Source organism: Pseudonaja textilis, chromosome 4 (genome assembly GCF_049901715.1).
Source record: "Pseudonaja textilis isolate UNSWEBS1 chromosome 4, rPseTex1.2, whole genome shotgun sequence".
Taxonomy (NCBI): Eukaryota; Metazoa; Chordata; class Lepidosauria; order Squamata; family Elapidae; genus Pseudonaja; species Pseudonaja textilis.
This window is the reverse complement of record NC_141993.1, coordinates 75,615,563-75,637,333: the sequence shown is the minus strand read 5'-3', so window position 1 is coordinate 75,637,333 and position 21,771 is coordinate 75,615,563. Positions and strand designations below refer to the sequence as shown.

Here is a 21,771-nt window from a genome sequence, read left to right as displayed (position 1 = left end):
AAATCAGTGGGGAAGCTGAGATGAAGTTGTAAGTCTCAAATCTTCAGGCAGGTAAAATGGCTGCTGCAAGGTGTGGGACAGAGTGAAGATACACATGAGGTGTGGCATGGGGAAGATACACAAAGGTGAGAGGGAAGGTCTAGGATAGGGGTGTCAAACTCGATTTCATTGAGGGCCATATCAGGGGGCTGGGCCAGGCATGGCCAACTTGATGTTACTCGTGTCAGGGATGCCTGTGGCAGCCCAAGCGCTCTGGCAGTGAAATGGTCTCCTAAGCTCCGTTTTTGGCCGGGACAGCCTCCTGCAACCTTCTGCCAACAAAAATGAAGCTCGGGGGGAGAAGGGCATGCACGGCCCTCTCCTGCTTCGTTTTCAGCTGGGAGGGCTTCCTGAAACTATCTGCCAGCAAAAAGGAAACTTGGGAGGGCACCCTCCTGAGCTCCATTTTGCTGGCAGAGGCAGCCCAGGCCACTCCTTCACTTTCCAGGGAGACCCCGCGGGCTAAATCCGGCCTGCAGGCCTTGAGTTTCATACTCCTGGTCTAGGAGGACACCCAAGGGTAAGAGTGGGTGAGAGAGACTCAGTGGAGATCAGGTAGGATGCACAAAGATACAAAGGTTGGAAGGTTGCTTGAGCATGTGAGGGGGTTCACAGAGGCACTGAATAGGTTGGAGAGGGGAGGGTTGGAGTGGGTGCACAAAGGTGCATGAGAGGCCCTGCACGTGTTGGGGAGTGGGAACTAGAGATACCACACAGGTCAGGGAGCATGTGAGGAGGCGTGTGGAGACACCAGTCAGAGAGGGAGTGTGAGAATCTTCTAAGGACTTTGGCAGCTGAATTTCAAACTGAACAATCACCATTCTTGTTCAATCTTGAATATCTAAAGTTTCAAATCTGAACATTTTTCTGTAGCTGCTTGATTCATTCCCATCCTTGCATTCCCATCACCTGTATAACTCCCACCCTGCCCCCACTCCGCCTGCATTCACGCAGAATGTTGCATAGTTTTTCTCAGAATTCATTCATCATTTTTTCATTATCACAGTTCACTGGAGCATAACATGCAGCACTTGCCTATAAATTTATCTATTTTCATACACCCTTAAAACAGTCCGAGTAATACTAGTTCGTAGTTTTTGGCATCAAATTTAGCTCTTTTATTCCTAACTGAACTCACACTTTCACATTCATGCATATATTCATCAACCGCACTGCACAAGATCAAACTACATTCGTTCAGATCTCTTAGATTCTGAGGCATACAACCTACCTATTTTTCTTTCTTTCATTATTTCGAGTTATTCATTCATCCATTCTCTTTCCATTTACTCCATTAACATTCCAAATTTGCAATCTTCCATAAGCCTTTCTTGTTGCCAAATGGATCATAGATAGTTCACAGGTTAATTATTTTAGCTTGTAATTCCAGATTTGCTTTATTCCCCGCTACTCTCTAAGAATTATGAGCTGCAGAATCAGTTTAAGGCTAGAGTAAAAAGGCAGTATCTACAGAGAACATTTGTCTGTGTTCAGTTTATAAATAAAACATATAAATGTTGCTTGTAGTGTATTGAAATCAATACAATAATTACACTAATGGGTTTTTTTCAGCAGTTCATAGAAATGTCTAATCCATTAGAAGGTGGAAGAAACTTCCTTGTTAGTTCAGAATCTTTTTTCTCCTGAAATGTATCAGGAAATAATTTTTATTGATGGGAAATGAGGAATAATACTTTTCTGTAGAAATTCATGCACAAAACCACTGATCTTGAGAACAGACTAGCTGGTATGTTTAATAGGGTAGGACAGGACAGGACAGGAGAACAGAACTGAACTGAATTGACATGAATTGAATTTGTTTGTATATATGTGGACAGTATAAAACTAAGCTTTCCTCTGTGGAATTCATTTTAATTAGGAAAGACAACCTATTTAACTTTAGTCGCTATTTGGATTCTGATGTATAAGGCTAATAAAGAACAAAAAAAACCAATTTTAGCATTTTTTTTCTTGCTAAGTGATTTTTCTAAATGATGGCACATTAAATTGCCCACAGTTGACTATATCCAAGCAACAAACTTGTACACTAAAATTGACCAGTCGTGGTTAAGTATGTTCTCAATCTATGTTTTCTAGTTGTGACTGCATAAACTCACCCTTCATTTATTGAAGTTTGATAAAATGTGTACAGTGTAACCTCATATTAATGAACTTAAATGGCATGAATGAAAACCCTGTTATAATTGCATAATTTGTCACAATGTGTAACAATGGTGCCGGAGATCACATACTCTTTGATTTAATAATGAGAAACAAGAAAGAGCCACTCTTTTAAATTTATGTGTTAAACTGAGGCTTTGCTATATATTTAATAAAAGCAAGGTTAAAAAGCATGTGAGAAGTCAGTGCTTGGCAGTTTCCTTAAGAAATATCTTTTAAGCTTTGAAGAAACACTTGGGCTCGCATTTGATGTGGTATTTCCTTTTGTGTAGTTTCAGCATAAGAATTTAATCTCCCAACACAACCAGCTTGTAATGACACTGGAAGAACACAAGAGCGCACTAAAAGCTGCGCAGGTCAGCCACCAGATCGGCATTGCATTAGCAGTGGTGGTTTTCTTTCTTTCTTTCCCCTTACCCCCATAAATCTTCTAATATTTCTTGCTTCTCTTTTTTCTGCTGACCGTAACTTTTATGCATGCAAGTTGGGTTCTCTGATTAATAACCAGCTACCCTCTGGGGCAAGATCTGCATGCCTAGAAGGATTTCTGCTACATCAGAATTATAAAGCTAAGAAATCAGTGCCAAACTATTTTTTTTTTATTAGAACAGCTCTAGTAATATGCAGGTAGTCCTCGACTTACAACCACAATTGAGTCCACCATTTCTGTTGCTAAGTGAGGCAGTTGTTTTAGTGACTTTTGCCCCATTTTATGACCATTCTTGCCATGGTTGTTAAATGAATCACTGTAATTGTATAGTCTGAGACTGGTAAAAATCATCTTGCAAGACTGAATAAATTCTCCCACCCTTCTCATTTTATTTTCATGTGAATCAGGGAGGGGGTTGAGATGTTTCCTCAAATTAGTTGCTTGGAATAGATTCAGCCCTCCCTGTAGCCAATTGTTGCTTGGGTAGTGATTCTTCATCTGTCCTTCAAGGTCATTCTCTATTCATTCTACTCTGACTGTTAGATTCTGCCTCATTTCTTCCAGAGTTGTAGCTAGGTAATTTACACTTGAATATAATGAATATTTCTTACCTAACAGTAATTATGTTGTTAGCCTGAAGTAAGATGGGCAGCCAATAGATTTTACAAATAAATAAATGTTGTTGAGGAGAAATAAAAACAAAAGGAGCAGCATACCTAATCTACTGCCCCAATTATAAAATATTAGCAAAACTAAAGCCAAAGAGGCCTTAATAAGTCCTTGGATCAGGCTGGGCAGCGAGAAGGTGTCATGGGAGCCAACTGTCCTCTCCTGCTTCCTATCATGGCCTGCTCTCTCCATCTCCCATCTTATCTTCCTCAACCTATTGTAATCATAGTGAAGCTATGTTGATAAACAGATTGTAGCTTGTTTTGTGTGTGTATATGATTTGAATTTCAAAAAAGGAAAAAAAAAGGATAAACAGATATCAACATAAAAAAAACCCTTATCTGTTTTGCTTTGCCTGTCCATATCATCTCTTCTTATGTATAACATCTTTTTTTTTCCCTTAAGGGAGAACAGACATGGCAGGTCTGCATATCTTTTTACCCTGAAACTAATCTCAAGGCTCAGAACTATCCCTTGAACACGGCATAACTCCTTGGCTCCCAATTGATGCCAATTCCATTGCTTCTGCTTTATCAGCAAAGGCTGGTCATGGTACTTTTCCCACATTTGGATTAAATGGCTTCTATTTGGCATTAAGGTGAAAACTGTCATCACTGACATCAGCAGGGCCTTTTCAAAAGCTCTTAAGGTTTAATTTCCTATCGGCTGCTGATTGGAGATGAGAGTTTTTCATATCAGGAAGTAGGTGAGGACAGGGAAACATGCTGGCATGGTGGAGTATAGGGAGAAACATCATGGCTCTCTGGTTTAGGAATTCTATTCCAGTTGTTTCCTCAGCATCCAGTTTTGGTTGCCATGATATAAAAAGAAATTTGAAACTCTAGAAAGAGTGCAGAGAAGAGCAACAAAGATGATTAAGGGACTGGAGGCTAAAACATATGAAGGATAGTTTCAGGAATTGGGTATGTCTAGTTTAATTAAAAGAAGAAGTAGGGGTGATACGATAGCAGTGCTCTAATATTTGAGGGACTACCACATGGAAGAGGAGGTCAATCTATTCTCCAAAACACCTGAAGGCAGGACAAAAAGCAATGGATGGAAACTAATTGTGAGAACCAACCTAGAACTAAGGAGAAATTTCCTGACAGTTAGAATAATTAATCAGTAGAACAAGTTGCCTCCAGAATTGTAGTTATTATAACACTGGAGCTTTTTAAGAACAGGTTGGACAACCATTTGTCTGAAATGGTATAAGGTTTTCTTTCTACCAAGATAATGATGCAATTGTTTTGTTTTTTTTAAAAACTCTTTAAACTTAATCTCTCTCTATTTGGCGATTAAGTTGGTGAAAATAATTATATTTTTTATCTATGTAGTTTTATAATTTCTTCTCATGCTCTCTGGCACTGATAATTTCACTGGGTGTTTTAGAGTGAAAGGTGTAAAATGTTTGCTAGATAGATGGTGATTGTGGTCCCTCATGCTTAAAATATTGTATAGCAATAGCACTTAGACTTATATACCGCTTCACAGTGCTTTACAGCCCTCTCTAAGCGATTTACAGAGTCAGCATATTGCCCCTCCAACAGTCTGGCTCCTTATTTTACCGACCTTGGAAGGATGGAGGGTTTAGTAACTTTGAACCAGTAAGGATTGAATTCCTGGCAGTGAGCTGAATTAGCCTGCAATATTGCCTTCTAACCACTGTGCCACCACAGCTCTTAGGCACAGATATAAGACAGGCACATTACAAAAAGCCAATAAACACTGCTACTCCATTCACTCAATCATGTCTTCCTTCTGTGAGGCTATTGAAGTTAACTTCACCTGCAGCCTTCATTGCATGGATTTATAGGGAGTTTTGAACTAGATTGTATCTATTAGTGTGGCTCCATCACCAGGCCTTGCTCTTGTGACCTAGTAAGGAGAATGATCAGTAGTTTGTTTCAGGGAATTATTCTGTCACCCCTTTTTCTCTCTCTCTGTATGTATTTTATTAAGAGTCACTGTTTTTAAACATTATAGGCAGCAGCAGGCTGAATTTTGCAGGGAGATAGGTCCCAATCTCTTTCTCTCCAGATTCTCTCCAAGAGTTCCCAAGGAGAAGTCCTGAGGTTGATCCATTCTTAAACGAACATGTTTGTTAAAAAATGGAAGGCCTATCCTTATGGGCAACTGAACAAGACAGTCCCTCCCTCCCTCCCTCCTTCCTTCCTTTCTTCCTTCCTTCCTTCCCTCCATTCCCCTTCCCCTCCCTTTCCTTCCCCTTCTCTCCTTCCTTTCTTCCTTCTTCCCTCCCTTCCTCCGTCCCTCCTTTCCATTTCATTCCACGATGCTTTCTATTTGTGGGTGGGGTTTTATTTTCCTTCCAAAGATTGAAAGAAGATGTAATAATTCACTATTGACAGTTTCTTCTTCCGTGTGGCATGAAAAACTAATCCCCTTTCTGGGCTATGGGGATTTTCTGCTAGACTTTGCATGTCTGCTGTAATGTATTAAACTGATGCACTCTGCCGCATAGAAAGATATAGCTTTAGCACATGGACATTTTTGATCAAATGTGCATGTCTAGTTAAAATACCTGCATCAGCTTGGAGCCTCTTGCTTCCCTGCATTTATTACTGAGACCAGCTTCTCTCTCAGTGAAATCTAATGGTTACATTTGATTTCTAGTCTCAGGTGGAAGAATACAGGCAGTTGAAGGACACCTTAAAAAAGATGCCCAGTTTCCAGAAACCTGAAACATTTGAATCGCCACATGGTTTGCCTGTGACACCTGTGCCTTCTCCTCTGAGTGATTCCAAAACACAGGGCACAGATGCTGCTAAAGAGCAAAAAGAGGTAATATGAACTGACTATATTAAGGCAAAGCAATTTTATTTAATCATCATCATGGTTGTTAGCATTGATACAATGCTGTGAACATTACTAAGCAGCAGTCCATGTAACAATCCTATTAAAAAGGTTGCTGTTATCATTTCAAAGGGCAGGAGAAGAGAAGCTGAGCAGGACAAATGATTTTGTCTAAATATCACATTAAAACACAGTTAGGAAAAAAAAACCTTGAATAGTAATTTCCTAAGATAGTTTTCACTCAGCCAAGATATGAAAATTGGAAGTTTTGTCTTCCGACAATGAATTGTGATCATTATGGCTCTAGCAGCCTCCAACTATGATAAAGGACACTTATTTTATTCTAGCAATTATTTAATAAACGCCAGGGTGTGCCCATGATAAGGATCAGATTTACAACCAAGGCTAACACTGGAATCTGTTCTTGCTTCTTGCTTGGGATAGGTGAAAAATTGCCTAAAAATGAAACTCCCCCACATCTGAAGGGTGGGGGGGAGGAATCATACAAATTAAGAAAAGTACTTTCAGTTACAGAATCTGATGTATTTCTTCATTTTCTGCTGCTGTGTCTTCAGATATAGGCAGGCCACAAACTGCTTCTGGATTAGAGGAAGTTTTGGAGAAGAATAGAAGCTTTTGGAAAATTTTTGAATCAGATTCCAACTTCATCAATCCCCACCGACTCCTATTCCTCTGTTCCAGGCATATGAATTAGTAGTGAACAAGATTTCCAAATGGCAGAACATGTTATACATGTATAACAAAGACAGCTTCAGCTGGTTGGGCAGCCTCCAACTATGATAAAGGACACTTATTTTATTCTAGCAATTATTTAATAAATACCAGGACGTTGGCCTGTGATTATAGGAGAAAAATATATTTTGGGGTGGGGATAGGGAAATCTTGAAAACGGACAGTAAGATGAAGGATACCAGAAACTGCCAATTGGCAACGGAATACAATTTTTGACAACGGAAAATGACAGTTAGGACTATCTTGAGTAAAGGTTGTCTGGCAGAATTTTGACATTGTCTATCCTGAAGTGTGTTGCAAGACCGATTTGCCAGTTTTACAGTGGTCATTTTGAGTAATTTGACCTGACTCCATTTTTATGCAAATGACTTGAATTAAGCATTGTACATTTTTCACATCATAACGCATGTCACACCAGTATGTCATCTATCGGCATGTATGCTAATCAGTCTGACTAGGGTTAGCAACTCCACATACCGAATTGCAGTAGTTTTCCTTTTTTATATTTATGAATAATTTTTAAAATAAAATTCATAAATTGTATTCATAGTTTTTGATTACAGTAGTAAAATCTAATACAAAAGAAAGAAGACTAGAAAGAAAAAAAGAAAGGTGCAAAAGAGAAGAAAAAAATAGAAAGAAAATTAAATGTTTGTTGAGATTCTCAATCATCCAGGTCATAGTTGTTCCAGAGGTGCTTTTTCAAGAGGCAGCTGGACTTTCTGGCTTTTTCTTTGAAGACTTCATTTCTCATCCAAGCTCTGAAATTGAAGAAGCTTCTTGGATGAGAAGTGAAACATCTTCAAAGAAAAACACAGAAAGTCTAGTTGCCTCTTGAAAAAGCACCTTTGGGAGAAAGAAAAGTAAGAATATAATAGAGAGGGGAGGGGGAAGAAATATATAAAGTGACTTCCAAGCTTCATCACATGTACTGTATAAACTATTTTTGTACCTCTGTACCCTCTTTTATTTTACAAAGTTCTCTTTATCCCATATCCCATCTCTTATTGACAAATCCATAAAGCATAACCTTTTCAGGCCTTAAGGATATTAGTTCCAGACAAAGTGATAGTGGCAGTTGTAGTAGAGAACACATAGAGGACATCTGTTTTTATTCTAACTGGGTTGCTAGGAAAAATTCAACTTTGTAAGTATAGCAATAAGAAATGAAGAATTTTTGGCACTTGGTACTCAGCTGCCTTGAAACTCATCGAATTTGCTTCTCAATGCATTTTTATGCAAAGATTTTGTCCTGGTACTTATCTGACAAGCTAGAACTTGTCAGGGCTTCCTTGTGAATCACTATATTATTCCTTATGGGGAAAAATTGTTTGGTACTCATTGTTTGTGGTAATCATTGCGCCTCCTGGAACCAATTAACAATGAGTACCCAGATACCACTGTATAGTGGAATTGCTAGATCAACATAGGGTGAAAGGACAGTAGTGAAATACGATTTCTAGATGTTCAGATTTTCAGTTTTGGAAAAAACGTAGATGTCATCTAGAGAGGGCTGCTTGCATTTCCAGCACTACGATGTAGGACTCATTTTGTGGTGTGTGTCCAAGTATAAAAGAATCCAGCAGAAAGCTGCCAGAAATGGCCAGTCTTCATTTAAAATGAAACAAATCATAAATATTCATTTGAAAAAAGGTTTCTTTGGGGATTTTCATGTTTACTGAGCTTGATTTTCTTTTTGCAAATGTCACAATTAATGAAATGTTTGCAAGGGGGAAAACCCAGCTCTGTGAATATCAAGATTCCAACATTTTAACCCTAAACTATACATATTCTCCACTATTGCTATCATAAAAACCCTGATCAAATTTAACTACTTAAACTTGTCAGAAAGTTTAGCAAGGATATTTACAGAGCAGGTCAACATGAAGTTGACAAAGATGGCTCTGGCTGAACCATCTTTGGCCTGCTGAAGACCAATAATTTTCACTACTCCAAATAGAGGATTATGATGGTTTCCAAGTGAGGACATTCAAAATGATCACTTTGTACCCTAGTTGGACTAATCAGGGGGTCTTCTGAGTAAGTTCTATGGTACATGTTTGATGTCAGAGTGGTGAATCAGCATAGGATGTTAAATCATAGTCCAGAATAACTTACAAGGTAATCGATATTTCAATAACAAAGCAGCATGGTATACCAGTACACATAACAGTAGTCTACACTTAGCAACCCCAGTTGGAACTAGCAACTCCACTGCTAAGTGGCACAGTCATTAAATGAAACATCAAACAATGATATTGACTTACAACATCAGTTTTGGATGCAGTGAATTACCCTCAGTTCATTAAGTGCAACATCACATCTGCTTGCCATTTTGTAATTCACTTTACTTGAAGCAGTTGTTTGCCTTCTATCATAGCCTGGATATGTTATCTGAAATGTCTATTTCCTAGAACAGCTACTAGATAGTTATCCTCCAGCCTGCCTAGATATGTTATAGATCAGGGGTGTCAAACTCAAGGCCTGCAGGCCAGATCCAGCCCACAGCATGCTTAGATTTGGCCCATGGAGCCACCTTGGAAATAGCAAAGAATCGACCCGCAGTGCTTCTGCCAAAAATGGAGCTCAGGATGGCTGCATGCAAACCTCCTGGGCTTTATTTTCACTGGCAGAGGGCTGCAGGAGGATTCGCCCAAGCTCCGCCTTGGCCACTACAGGTGCCCCCTGACATGAGTGATGAGAAGCTGGCCATGCCCACTCCGGTCATGCCCATCCAGCACCGCAAGGTCAAACACAACCCTGATGCGTCCCTCAATGAAATTGAGTTTGACACCCTTGTTATATAGAGAGAAGTACAAAAACCACAAATGTATGTATAAAAGAGACAACAGAGCAATACATGACTCACAATTTGGATTTTCTTCCCACCACATAAATACAGATGGCGGATTTGAGAAACAGTGCAAAATCTGCCCTCTCAAAGAAAAAAAATGAGACTGTATTACTATGTGCCAGTGTAAAAGAATTTCTGATATTTGGGGATGTGATGTTAAATAAATAATGGGCAGGACTTCTACCTGAAGTGAAGTAAGTTGGAGCTTGGTTGAAATACAGGTAGACCTTCCACGCTGCCACTTGACCTATGACCACAATTGAGCCTGGAATTTTGATTGTAAATTGTCATGACCATTAAGCAAGACACTCACATAGCTGTCTCACTCAATGAACCCAATCCCACTCTCTATGCATCACAAGGTGGGGAAGTCCTTGGTAGTCTTGATACTCACAGCATGTGGAAATTTGTTAGCAGTATGTGGGACTTCTGCTTCCCACCACCACTCCTGAGAAGCCCGGCCTTCTCTACTCCCTTCCCATTGGTCTTCTCTCTATCCCACCATGCCCAGGTCCACTTGTCTTTCCCCTTTGCCTGCAGCTGCTGACAGGTGTGCCCACCCAATGTAAAGCTCAATTAGAAAGTTAACAAATGCAGTTTTCATCAAGGCTAGAGAGGCAATCTTTCTCAAGGCTGGCCAGGAAAAGGAACTTCATTAACTGACTTTCTACAGCACTGCAGCAGAATACTTAACATTATTAAGTACTAATATTATTAATTGATATTAGGCAGAACTATTAATATGAGGCAGAATGTAATCAGAAAATTGGATGGATGGATGATGGAAACCAGGAGTATCCTACCTCACACAGTAAGCATAAATATGTGCATGGAGTCCCATTTGACATCTTTAAAGTAATTGGTAGGTACGCTCACAATTGGCTACTACATTGGATATGGGAAGGCACCAAATACCAATTTATCAGAAAGCTTTCCACTAGAGTGGTGTAAATCTTTCACAGGGTACTTCATGTCAGCAATGCTTCAAAGTTATCCCTTGAAGACGCTTCGCTTGGGCTTGCAATCTAGAATCAGTTTCTATGCATTCTAAGCACTTGGGCAGGATGCCCTTCCAGTCAATGACTTTTGTACAAGCTGCAGCTGAACAAGTCCCTTCCAGATACTGGCCGACCATTTAGGCTTCAGAGAGATACAGAGCACTGTGCTGGGGAGACCCACATGGTTTCTTTATCCTGATAAGGAAATTTTCCTCATTTCTGCAATGTAGAGCGGGTTAATGAGGAAAGTGAAGCTGCTTGGTTTATTTTTTTTTCCTCTGGTATCCTTTTTGGACTTTATAAATCTTATCTATAAAGATCTATAAATAAATATAATGTTATATTTTGTTCCTTTGTTTTTATTTGCATATTGACTAATTGTTATTTTTCTGTATTTTACTTAGTGAACCTCGCACAGTTGTTGGGAGTTGGATGCTATACACATTTAATCAATATATGCATAAATAAATGGCTGGTGCTTTACTTTGCCTGCCTGCTTTCCATCCATCCATCCATCCAAAAGGCAGCTAGGAAGGGATATGTTCAGGAATACCTTAGCAGCAGTAGGCGCCTGCCTTCTCATTAGAATGTAAACTTATTTGTTATCTATATCAAAGAATTACTAATCCTGACTTCCTAAAAGCAAACTGTCTTTGGTCACCATCAATGGTGGAAGCTGTATCAGCCATCCTTCCCCTGGTGTCCATGCTTTCTTCTGCTCTTGAGACACGAGTTTCTTCAAATACAGAGAATTTTTCCTCAACATTTTTTTTAGTGGGGCAAGGGGGAATTCCATTCTTTCCCTAGCTTTTACTTTTTACTTTTCTTTTGCACCTGAGAAGAAGAATTGATGCTCCTTCCGGCTGACTCACAAACAGCTAAGGTCTTATTTTTCCTTTTGCTTTCTCTCCCACTTTCAAAGTCACTTGTATGCCATGATGCAAACCATCTTGCACCTGGATGAGGCTGGGATTTTCTAGTTGAGCTAGAAAATCAGACCTTTGTTGGGGGGTTTAAGACAGGTTTTCAGTGATTTCTACCATAAAATGATAAAAAGTGCCATTGATTTTTCAGCATTATCAACCTTTTGTCCTATTTAACTATAACAAGGGAACAGGTTTCTACCTAGCATTTGCTCTCCTAGCCATGTCCCCCCCCCCCATTTCATTTGTAGCCATTCTGGTGGAGATGTTTTAATTGGGAGGCTGGTTGCTTGCATCAAGAAAATGCAGCCCTTGACACAAGAACAAGCAAGCTAGCGGTCTGTAATATAAAAGTATGAATCATAGCATTGATTTAGCTTAGGCTGCGCAGGCTGGAAGTAATCCGAAAAGAGACCTATGTGTCCTTTTTACTCCCACAGCATATGGACAACCACGCATAAGCAGATATGGTCCCTCTGTGAATGCTTGTGTTTAATAAAACATTGATAGAGATCTTTGCTCTTTCCAAATGTCACATTATTATAATTTGAGCAAGGTAAAGCAGTCTAAATTCCAGATATCGTCTTGTTTGGGTACAAAAAGTTTCAGTTTTATTTCCTAATGAAAATCTGTAAGTCTGTGTGGGAGTTTTTCTTAAGATTGGGATAAAACAAAAACAATGAAATCAAGAAAGAATAAGCAGCAGGAATGGGATTGTGGGATTGAGAAAAATAGGTTACAAGAATATTACTGATGTGAGGCATTAGCTGTGAAGCAAAAATACAGATTTACATAGGCAAATTGAGGGGTTTTTTAAATGGCTAATTTCACACATGAATGTCTATCTGTTGATGTCCCAGCTCTTAATAGTCTGATACCCAACTATGAAAAGGAATTCAGTGCTGAAATTGCCACCAGATCATGCTTAATATGGCCTTTATTCGTGAGTCATAATAAGTGGTGAGAAACATCTGTTTCTATCTCTGATGAAATATTTACATATGAATTTATTCTTCAGTATCTAGCCACGTTGTGAAGGATTAAAATTAAAGTCTAGCCTTATGATACAGCAATTTCTAGGCAAATAGTTTTAGAGAATAATACAGGTTAAAGTTAATTTGGCTTCTGTAAAGATTCCACTTAATTGGTGTATAATAGGTCCAATAATTATTTCAGTGCTCACTTTGTCTCGGTATAAAGCTATTTCCATTAATAAAACATTGCAACATAATTCCCTGGACCTTACAGGTGTTTCCCCCTGTGTATTGTATTTACCTGTCTTTTTCCACTCTTGATCCTTAGGATATTCATCTTGAGAATGTGAGTTGATTGAGGGATAGCTTTTGAATTATGTAAGATGTGTACCGAGGCACAGAAGTACTTTTTTTAAAAAAAATATGCCTAAATTTCTTACAGCAAGACTATATAGACAAAAATTGCAGTAAAATGTTTAAAAATGATCCTTCGCCCTAGTTACATTTTTTTTAAAGAAAGTAAAAATAGTGTAAAATACATCTTCAGTTTAGCCAACAATCTGGATTTCTTCTAAATAAGATAAACAAGTTTCTTTTTTAGGACAGCAATTATCTCAGCATTGGTGAGTACCTCTTCCTTAAAAGGAGAAAGAGCCACAAAAGGATAGAATAGAAATGTGGTTAGGCTTAAGACAAACACAAGTGGAATTAAAATTGAAATAATTAAAATATAGTTCTTATAATTAATCCCCATAGGGTTATTATAATATTATTTATAACTAATGTGCTTTTATTCATTTCTTTCATATTAAACATAACTCAGTAGCAACTGTTTGGAGGATCTCTGGAGCCATGTTCCAAGATCCATTTCAAGATTCTAGACTGAGTTTTTAAGTTCAACAAAGCTCACAGCATAGATGAATGTTTTATGGCATTTGTAAACAAAAATAAAAAATAGAACATTTGTTTTAAGGAGACTAAACTGAAAAACAATCAGCAAAATAGCTCTGCCTTCACTATTCTCACCTGAAAGGGACCTATTATCAGTGAACTATCACAAACTTGTGCAGTCTCATAGGGATATAAGCAGTTTATAGGTGACCTAATTCTAAGCTATCTAGCGCTTTAGCAGTAAAAAGTAACACTTTGACTTTTGTATTTTTCACCAGGCAAAACTTCCAAAACTACTTTCAAAAGCTGTTCTTTTTTTCCCTTCTCTGCATCACTGTAGAAAACATATATACTATAGAATGTATGTATGTATGTGCGTGTGTATGTATGTATGTATGTACTAACTTTTCCAATGTATCTGTCATGATTTATGTGCTGATGTGATTAATATTCTTCCAGGAAATCTAGGTACCATACAAGAACTTCTTCCATTTTTCCCCTTTAATAGCACAAACCACAAAAAAAAGAACAACAATCTTGCAAAGTAGATTGGACAGAACAATCATATTTGACCTGAAGTCATCTAAGTGAGCTTCCATAGTTGAGTTGTCTCCCCAATCCCAGCCCAATATTTTAATTGCCACATCTGACTATTGAAAACTTGACAGGAAGTGAATCCCTTGAAATTCAATGTATAGTCCAGAAGCAAATTGTTTGAAACTGACCTCTCAGATTTAATGATTTATATTATTGTAGATTATGCAAAATGGTGAGCAATCACAAGGGGAAGAAGAAGCTATTAAAGTAAACCCTAGGAAAGGAAGAGAACAGACAGCAGAACTTTTTCATCCTGACAGAAAAGTGATGGAAGGTCATGGGCCACGGGAATTAAATATTCAGGAAAAGCAAGAAGCAGGAGAAGATGAGGAACAACATGCAGAGCAAGATGAAGAAGAGCAGAAAAAAGAATTAGAAGAAGAAGAAATGGAGCAAGCTGGGCAACCAGAACACTTAACAGATGATCTTGATCAAATCCCTGAAGACCATGAATGGAAGGACAAAGAACAGACTGACGAGGAAACCAACACAGTTGGAGAACACAACCATTCACAGGTGGGATGGGATCCCTTTTTCCCATAGGAATATTTGCATGTTTAGAAAGCAGTCTTCCTCAAGTTAAGTTTGACTCTTGGTGGACATCTTCATATTATTCCTGAACACCTTCATTATTGTTTCTGTAGCAATAATGGAAAGTGGTTTGCCATCTTTTTTTAACTTTCCAATCTAGACCACAACCTTAAGACTTCTGATGCTTTCCCATCTGAGTACTAACCATGTCTGATTCTGCTTAGCAATTTTGAGATTGCCAAAAGCTCTAAATCAGGTTAGGTCTTTCTGAGAACCATTTGCAGGTTTATTTGGAAGTCAATCCCACCGTGTTTAATTAGAATAAATTGGCCACCTTTGATATATTAAGATGCACTTGTTGAGAATTTTAGGTTATCATTACTTGGCAGAAACCTCTGGGTCCCTCCTGCCATTGGCAACGGTTGAATTAATTTGTAATTAATGGGGGAGAAAAATTGTTGGATTGTAGACTAACTTGGGCTTTTTTGCATTTCTAATGGATGAGAAAATGACCTTGGGAGACAGGTGAGGAACTGCAGCCAGGGAACATTCAGATAAGAGGTAGCTTAGCCTGCAGCAGGAATGTGAGTATGGCAAATATCTCAGAAAGGACTCTTCATGTTTGTTGGGTTGAAATGTATTTTCAGACTGGCAAGATTAATGCTTGCCCTAATTCAGAAAAAAAAAAACCATGCCCAGTTCAATTAATTCTACTTTAATATAAGGATACATTAACAGAATCTGATTAGTCTGAAAGGCAGATGTTTCTACTTGCACATTTATCTTTGTGAATCCAGAATGCTCTTTCCTCCACCTTGGTGTAATATATTTAATATTTTTGCAAATCCTTTCACTTTAAATATGATATGCATCCAGCAGCCAGAATCCCAGAGGTACAGTTTATGCAGGTCACATTTTGTACAGAACTATAAATAGAAGTGTCAAGAAATGCTTCTACTTTCTAGGTCATATCTTGGGGCACCAAAATATACTTTTTCATTTGTTTCAACTAATTTTCAAATTGAAGCTTATACAGTGTGCCAAACCCTCCTGATGTTTCAGGCTTCTGAAACTATTATCCTGATGCCAACATTGATGCTGTCTATATTGTTCCTTAGTATTCATTCTAAGCAAGAATAAAATGATAGAAACTTAGACATTTAACCTATCTCATAAACATTTTAAATGGACATATCCCTAGTCATTTTTGATTACTACTGCCAAAGGATCTATTCAAACTTTCCATTCAAAGTCTATGCTACACCCACTTCAAACAGTTGTCTCATTTAACTTAATACTATGTTCTCTGGCTCTCAAGAATGAGAGCTTGTTTTATATCATGAAGTACCTTGTCTTGAGAAAAATAAGTGGTGGGTGGCTATGATAAATGTAAACCTAGCCCTGGGAATGAGGAAGGGGTGAAGTTTAAGTAATTTGTAGTGGAGCCATAGCTAAATGTGAATTAGACAATGTAGATTTTCTGGTATTTAATATGGCACTAATTAGGTCTCTTTCCCCGTCTCTTTTCTTGAGCATGAAGCTTTTTTTTCTTACCAAAAGCTGGAAAAGGGGGCTTTGGAAATGAGGCTACGAGTTGGCAGCTCTTGTTTGAAGTCTCACGCAGATGTTTTTCTATGTCTTCTGGGATGCCAAACTTGCACACAAAACAAAAATGTTACCTTACTTGAGCGATCTTGTATGTGTGTTCTGCCAGGAGCCACCCACCGCAAAGATTGTAACAAAGTACAAGTCGCCTTATGAGCAGCAGCTGGAGCAACAGAAGCTGGCTGCCCAGAGAGAAGAAGAAGCCAGCCGCCTAAGAGACCATCAGGAGGCTCTGCATCACGAGAGGCTTCAGGAGCAGTTGCACCGGCAGCAGCAGCTTCAAGAGAGAGAGCTGATGCTGCAGAGACAGGCTGAGCAGGACGAAGAACAATTTAAGCAACAACTCAGGTTGTCTTTGTAACAAAGGGCCAATAGTCTCTGCCCCACCCTCCCCTGAGAAAGGAAGAAAGTTTAATTTGTCAGAAAATTCTAGAACGGCAAAACTCTTAGAAATGCTGCCTCCCCTCTTTTCTTTTTTGAATATTTTCTATTTCAGGGTGGTAAATAATAGGTACATAAACAAGGCCTGAGAAGAACACAGGCAATTCTCTAATTAATTGCCTATCTGAGAAGTAACTGTTTACAAGATGGCATTTGTAATGGCTGCCCTCAAAAAGTGACTTCTAAAGTTTTCAGTATTGGGACTGTCAGTCTCAAATGGTCAGTCAGGAAAAGAATGCCTATGTATCCTGTAGGAATTCTTTAACTGATTCATATGGCATTGGTTGAGTTTCACTATTGTTTGTGTAAACTATGTGCAGATAAGGACAGGCAGACAAGAGACACAGAATTCATGTATCTTTGTATATACAGTACACTGAGATTTATTACTGTCTGGTTTTTGTGCTGATTGTTTTACCGTGAAGAAGTCAGCCCTGTTATTAGCATTGTGTAACCCAGAGGTGGAATCTTTTTGATACAATAGTCATATTTGGGGTCTTGAGAACATGTTTGGGGTTGTTCTCACAAAATAATTGCCACTTGGAAGGCTTTCCTAGATACAGTATAGATGGGGATAAGAAAACATTTGCTTACTAGAAAGCAAAACCACAAAATTGTTTCCCCTCAGCCTCTGCTCACCACTACCCCCAATACTTGACTTGCTTTTCTATTATTTAAGGTAAATGTGGAAAATGCTTCTACATAAAGCACTAGGCTGTAGTCACCCACCATTGGGCCTACACAATCTTGGAAACAATTATAGTCCAAGTGGCTGAAGCTTCCCATTTATTTGCATACATTTGTTTCTTCAATTTGGTTAAGTTTTAAGGAGGGAAAGTTATTTTATGTAAAGCCAAATGGCAGACACCAAGGCAGCATGCATGTTCTTAGGCATAAAGAGATGCTAAGAAAGATTCTGCCGTTTTTCTGCTGTTGACCATGAATTGTGGATCCTCCCCAATCCGTCTTAGTCTTCTTTGGAACAATTTAATACTTGGCAAGTTGTATAGAAATATTGGAAGTAGTGGGAAAATTTATCATCATAACTGTCCTTTGAAAGTCCAGCAATTGGTGAGCTGGATGGACTGGTGCTCTTAATTCATAGTAAGGCATATTCCTATGTTTCTCTAGCTACAGGATGGGTTTTAGTTCAGAGGGAGAGATCATATTTTCCTAACAGAACAGGAATTGGTGAAATTAAACATCTCAAGTTCAATTGTTGGACTCTCCAAGTAGGGTTGGGAAGGAATTTTGTCTTAGAAGACAATATATTGATCTAAATAAACCAAGAATTTAACTCTATTTCTTTTTTATTCATTTGTCCTCCTTCTGGGTAATATTAAGCTAGCCTGGAGCTAAAAAGAAACATAGCATTAATCAGTCCACATGTTGTATATTAATAAGGGTTTCTTCCATATGAATCTCAATTAATAGATCTTCCAATCATTTCAGCCAGCAATCCCATTATGACAATGTAGATCAGGATATCGTGCAAGGAGGAGAAGGAGTTGTACACGAAGAAGATGAAAGTAAGTAATCATTCTCTTCCCTGTCAACAGTTTGTCTTATTTCTCCATTTTTTTTTCATATCATTTATATTCCACTTAAGACCGGTAATAATAGTACACAATAGAGCTTAACTGTTAAAAACCAAAACATTTTAGACATATATAATCACCATTAAGCTGAATTCCATCTGAAAAGGCCTGGCTTGAAGAAAAAAAAACCTTGAAACAGAAATTATGGAATATAATTTTAAAATATAAACATTAACATAACCATTTTTATTGGTTGATCATATCCAATATGGGCAAAAGACACTTGGCTTATGAATAGAATGTGTCATTTTGTGGTGTTACGATTTCCACGCTGAATCCAGAGCTGAGATGCTGTTTTTATGGTGCTTCCAACTGTGGAATTAAGCTTGTGATGATGTTTCCTGCCTGTGGGAAGAAGGAATGAGATGAATGTTTTTTTCAATTAGATTATGAGAGACATAACCAGCATCCAAGAAGAGTAGATGATGATGATGATCAGAATAATGCAAATGAGCAACAGGATCCAGAACTGGAGCACCAGTCAGAGAACGAGCAAAATGAAGAGCCAGTAAGTGGCAGCAACTTTTTAAGAGAAACATATTCTTTTCTAGCTAATGTGTTCATTCATTCAATCTATCATCCATCCTGTCTGTCTGTCTATTTCTTTCTATCTATCTATCTATCTATCTATCTATCTATCTATCTATCTATCCCCATTCTGCACCCCAAAACAGTTGATAAACTGAAATAACAAAACTAAGTTAAATAGAAATAGCACTTAGACCTACATACTGCCTCATAGTGCTTTACAGCCCTTTCTGGGAGGTATACAATATTGCCTCCAACAAGCAGTGTCCTCATTTTACTGATCTCAGAAGGATGAAAGGCTAAGTCAACCTTGAGCTCTGTCAAGATCAAACTCCAGGCTGTAGTCAGAGTTTGCTTGCAATTCTGCATTCTGGCCACTGCGCCTGAATGTAGTTGGAATAGAATATTTAAGAAGTGTGCGTGCTAAAGCAATAAGGAATAAATCAAGAATGAATGGGTGATGGACTTCCGGGTTGAGCCCTCCTTGCTGACGGACTGTAGATCACGACTGTCCGTGGTTATGGTCCGTGCTCTTTCGTTGGAGAGCCCCAATCATTGCGATTAAGGGCTGAAGCTGCCTTGGAGGGGCGGTGGAGTAAGGGGAAGCTGCAAGCCAGGTTGTGGGTAGCCGCATCTCCCCTCCTGGGCTTGGTCCTTTTCCCCCCGAAGACGACTGAAGCAGTGGTCCAAAATGGCCACCCCCGAGAGGAGGACTCAGCTGGACTAAGATTTATGCAGGAGGGAAGGAAGAGGTGGATAACATCTGAACCAGGACAGTTGGGCGAAACAACTAAACAAAAAGTACCCCGGGATTAAGGTAACATTGAACTTTTAAGAAAAGAAAAGTGAGTAGTGAAAATAAAATGGGACAGGGAAAAAAATAAGAAAATAATTTTGACAGCTAAGCAGGGCTTCGAACCAGGAAAGGAAGAAGCCGGAACTAAAGATTTAATAAAATTGGACTAAAATATTTTGGCAATAAACAGGCATAAAATAAAGCTGGACTTAAGATTGTCAAAAAATAATAATAAAAAAATTTACAATTTGGAGACTGGATTGTGTTGGAATATTGAGGTTTGAAAAACCCTAAATAAAAAAATAGGGGGAAAAGGTGAAGACTTTGTATAATGGAGAGTGCCATCTTCTGACAAAAGTGTGAACCCAAACAAAAGGGAAAGCATCCTGTTTCTGTATGAACTTCTGTTGATATAATATTAAAGAAATATTGAAACAGAGTAAGAACCTTAGAAAGTGAAAGCTGAACCAGAATAAAGAAAGAAGCAAGGAAAGACTGATTGTGGGATTGATTTATGTTTTTGGTATAGACCCTGGCCTGGAACAATTGAGAACTTTAAAAAACTGGAAGAAAGAAAGAAAGTAAAAGTGTTCTTTGTGGACTTCAATGATTATAATATTATATTTTAATATTATATTTTAATAAGATTGTGTAATGATGATATCTCTTCGGGAATTAAAAATGGAACTTAAAAATATGAGAGAATTACTACAGGAAAGAGGCGAATCACTTTGCTCTGCGTTAGAAGAAATGGAAATGGCGATTGAAGAACAAGAAGAAAGAACTTCAGAGGAGGAGGAGTTGCTTCAAGGAGAAGCCATGTTAAATAGACAATTAACACAAAGAACACTACAAAGATGAGGGGAAAGAAGGAAGGCTAAAAAGTTGAGATTTAAGAAGGTAATCAAAAAGGGGAATATCTGTGAAATCAGGAGAGGTAGAAAGATCCAGCAGAAAAGGGGAAAGGAAGATATCAAGAAAGAGCGGGATATAAACCAGAATGAGAAAAGATATAGGAAAAAAGAGGGGGAGGAGAGGCAGTAAGAAACAGGTGCATTAAATAAAGAAATATGGAAATAGTAAAATGATGAAAAGAAATAGGTTTTTTAGAGATAATGGTTGATGAATTAAAAAGCGGATTCTGCAGGGTGACAAGGGGCAACAAGAATATATTTGCAATTTTTAAAAAACTTAGAAAATAGGGTAATATAGATTATTAAAGGAGGGATAGATACTGATAACTATTATTAGATGAATATACATTTTTATTTTTATTCTTAAAAGTTAAGGTTTATTAAAGAAATTCTAATAATTAAAATGAATGTGAAGATGTTTAAAAATGAGGTCAATATCAGTGATTAGAAATTGAATAGTCATTTTTTCCCTTTTACTTTTTTGAAATTAGAAATAAAATTAAAGGGGGAAAATATGTTGCAGAATCCAAATGAAAAGATGCAATGATTATTATTGTAACTACTTAAAAATAATGGTTTATTGGGAATTAAAATGAGGGAATAAAGGTATATTTTAACTACTGAGGTGTCACACTCAAAGCAGTAAAGGGGGGAAACCTATACTTGTTTCTTTTTCTTTTGTGTTAAAACTTGTATTAACCTAGAATCTATAGAAAGAATGTGTGATGGAAAGAAAATATGACAGATTAAAGAACTACTTAAATTAATAAAATAATACAGACTATTAAAAGAAAGGAGAGACATTGGTAACTTTTTTATTATTATTAGGCAAACATATATTGTTATTTCTATTTTAAAAATAAATATTAAAGGATTATATTTGAAATAATTGAAATGAAACGAAAAGATGTTTTGATTGAGATTAATGTAAGAGACTAGGATTAATTTGCTTGTTTCTCTCCTTTCTGAAAGTTTGGAATGGAAAAGGTAATAATAGAATTAAGTGTGCATATATGAATGCATAATTATTGTCATATTTGTATGTAAAATGATGACCCGGAAATATGTTGTCCACTAAAAACAGCTTTTTGTTTTTATGTGAAAAATTGAATAAAATTTGTTTAAAAAAAAAAAGAATGAATGGGTGATGAATGAGTGTGAACTGGGTACAAAAGTGAATGACCAGTAGAAAAACGTGGAGCTGCCATGATCATATAGAGAAGATGTATGAGGAA

The 21,771-nt window shown here is 37.8% G+C and overlaps 1 protein-coding gene across 9 annotated transcripts in view; it reads left to right on the top strand.

Moving 5' to 3' along the window:
- The window catches only part of GOLIM4 (golgi integral membrane protein 4), a 65,438-nt gene that overhangs the window by 25,409 nt on the left and 18,258 nt on the right, over window positions 1-21,771 (top strand). For 4 of the 9 annotated variants that reach the window (XM_026705802.2, XM_087933408.1, XM_087933410.1 and 1 more), the window contains 6 exons: window positions 2,493-2,576; window positions 5,954-6,121; window positions 14,283-14,639; window positions 16,369-16,607; window positions 18,153-18,229; window positions 18,685-18,806. In XM_026705802.2, coding sequence (XP_026561587.1) covers window positions 2,493-2,576; window positions 5,954-6,121; window positions 14,283-14,639; window positions 16,369-16,607; window positions 18,153-18,229; window positions 18,685-18,806 — 1,047 coding nt within the window. The remainder of the gene's footprint in view (window positions 1-2,492; window positions 2,577-5,953; window positions 6,122-14,282; window positions 14,640-16,368; window positions 16,608-18,152; window positions 18,230-18,684; window positions 18,807-21,771) is intronic. The other 5 variants (XM_026705803.2, XM_087933409.1, XM_087933412.1 and 2 more) reach the window with 2 other exon arrangements.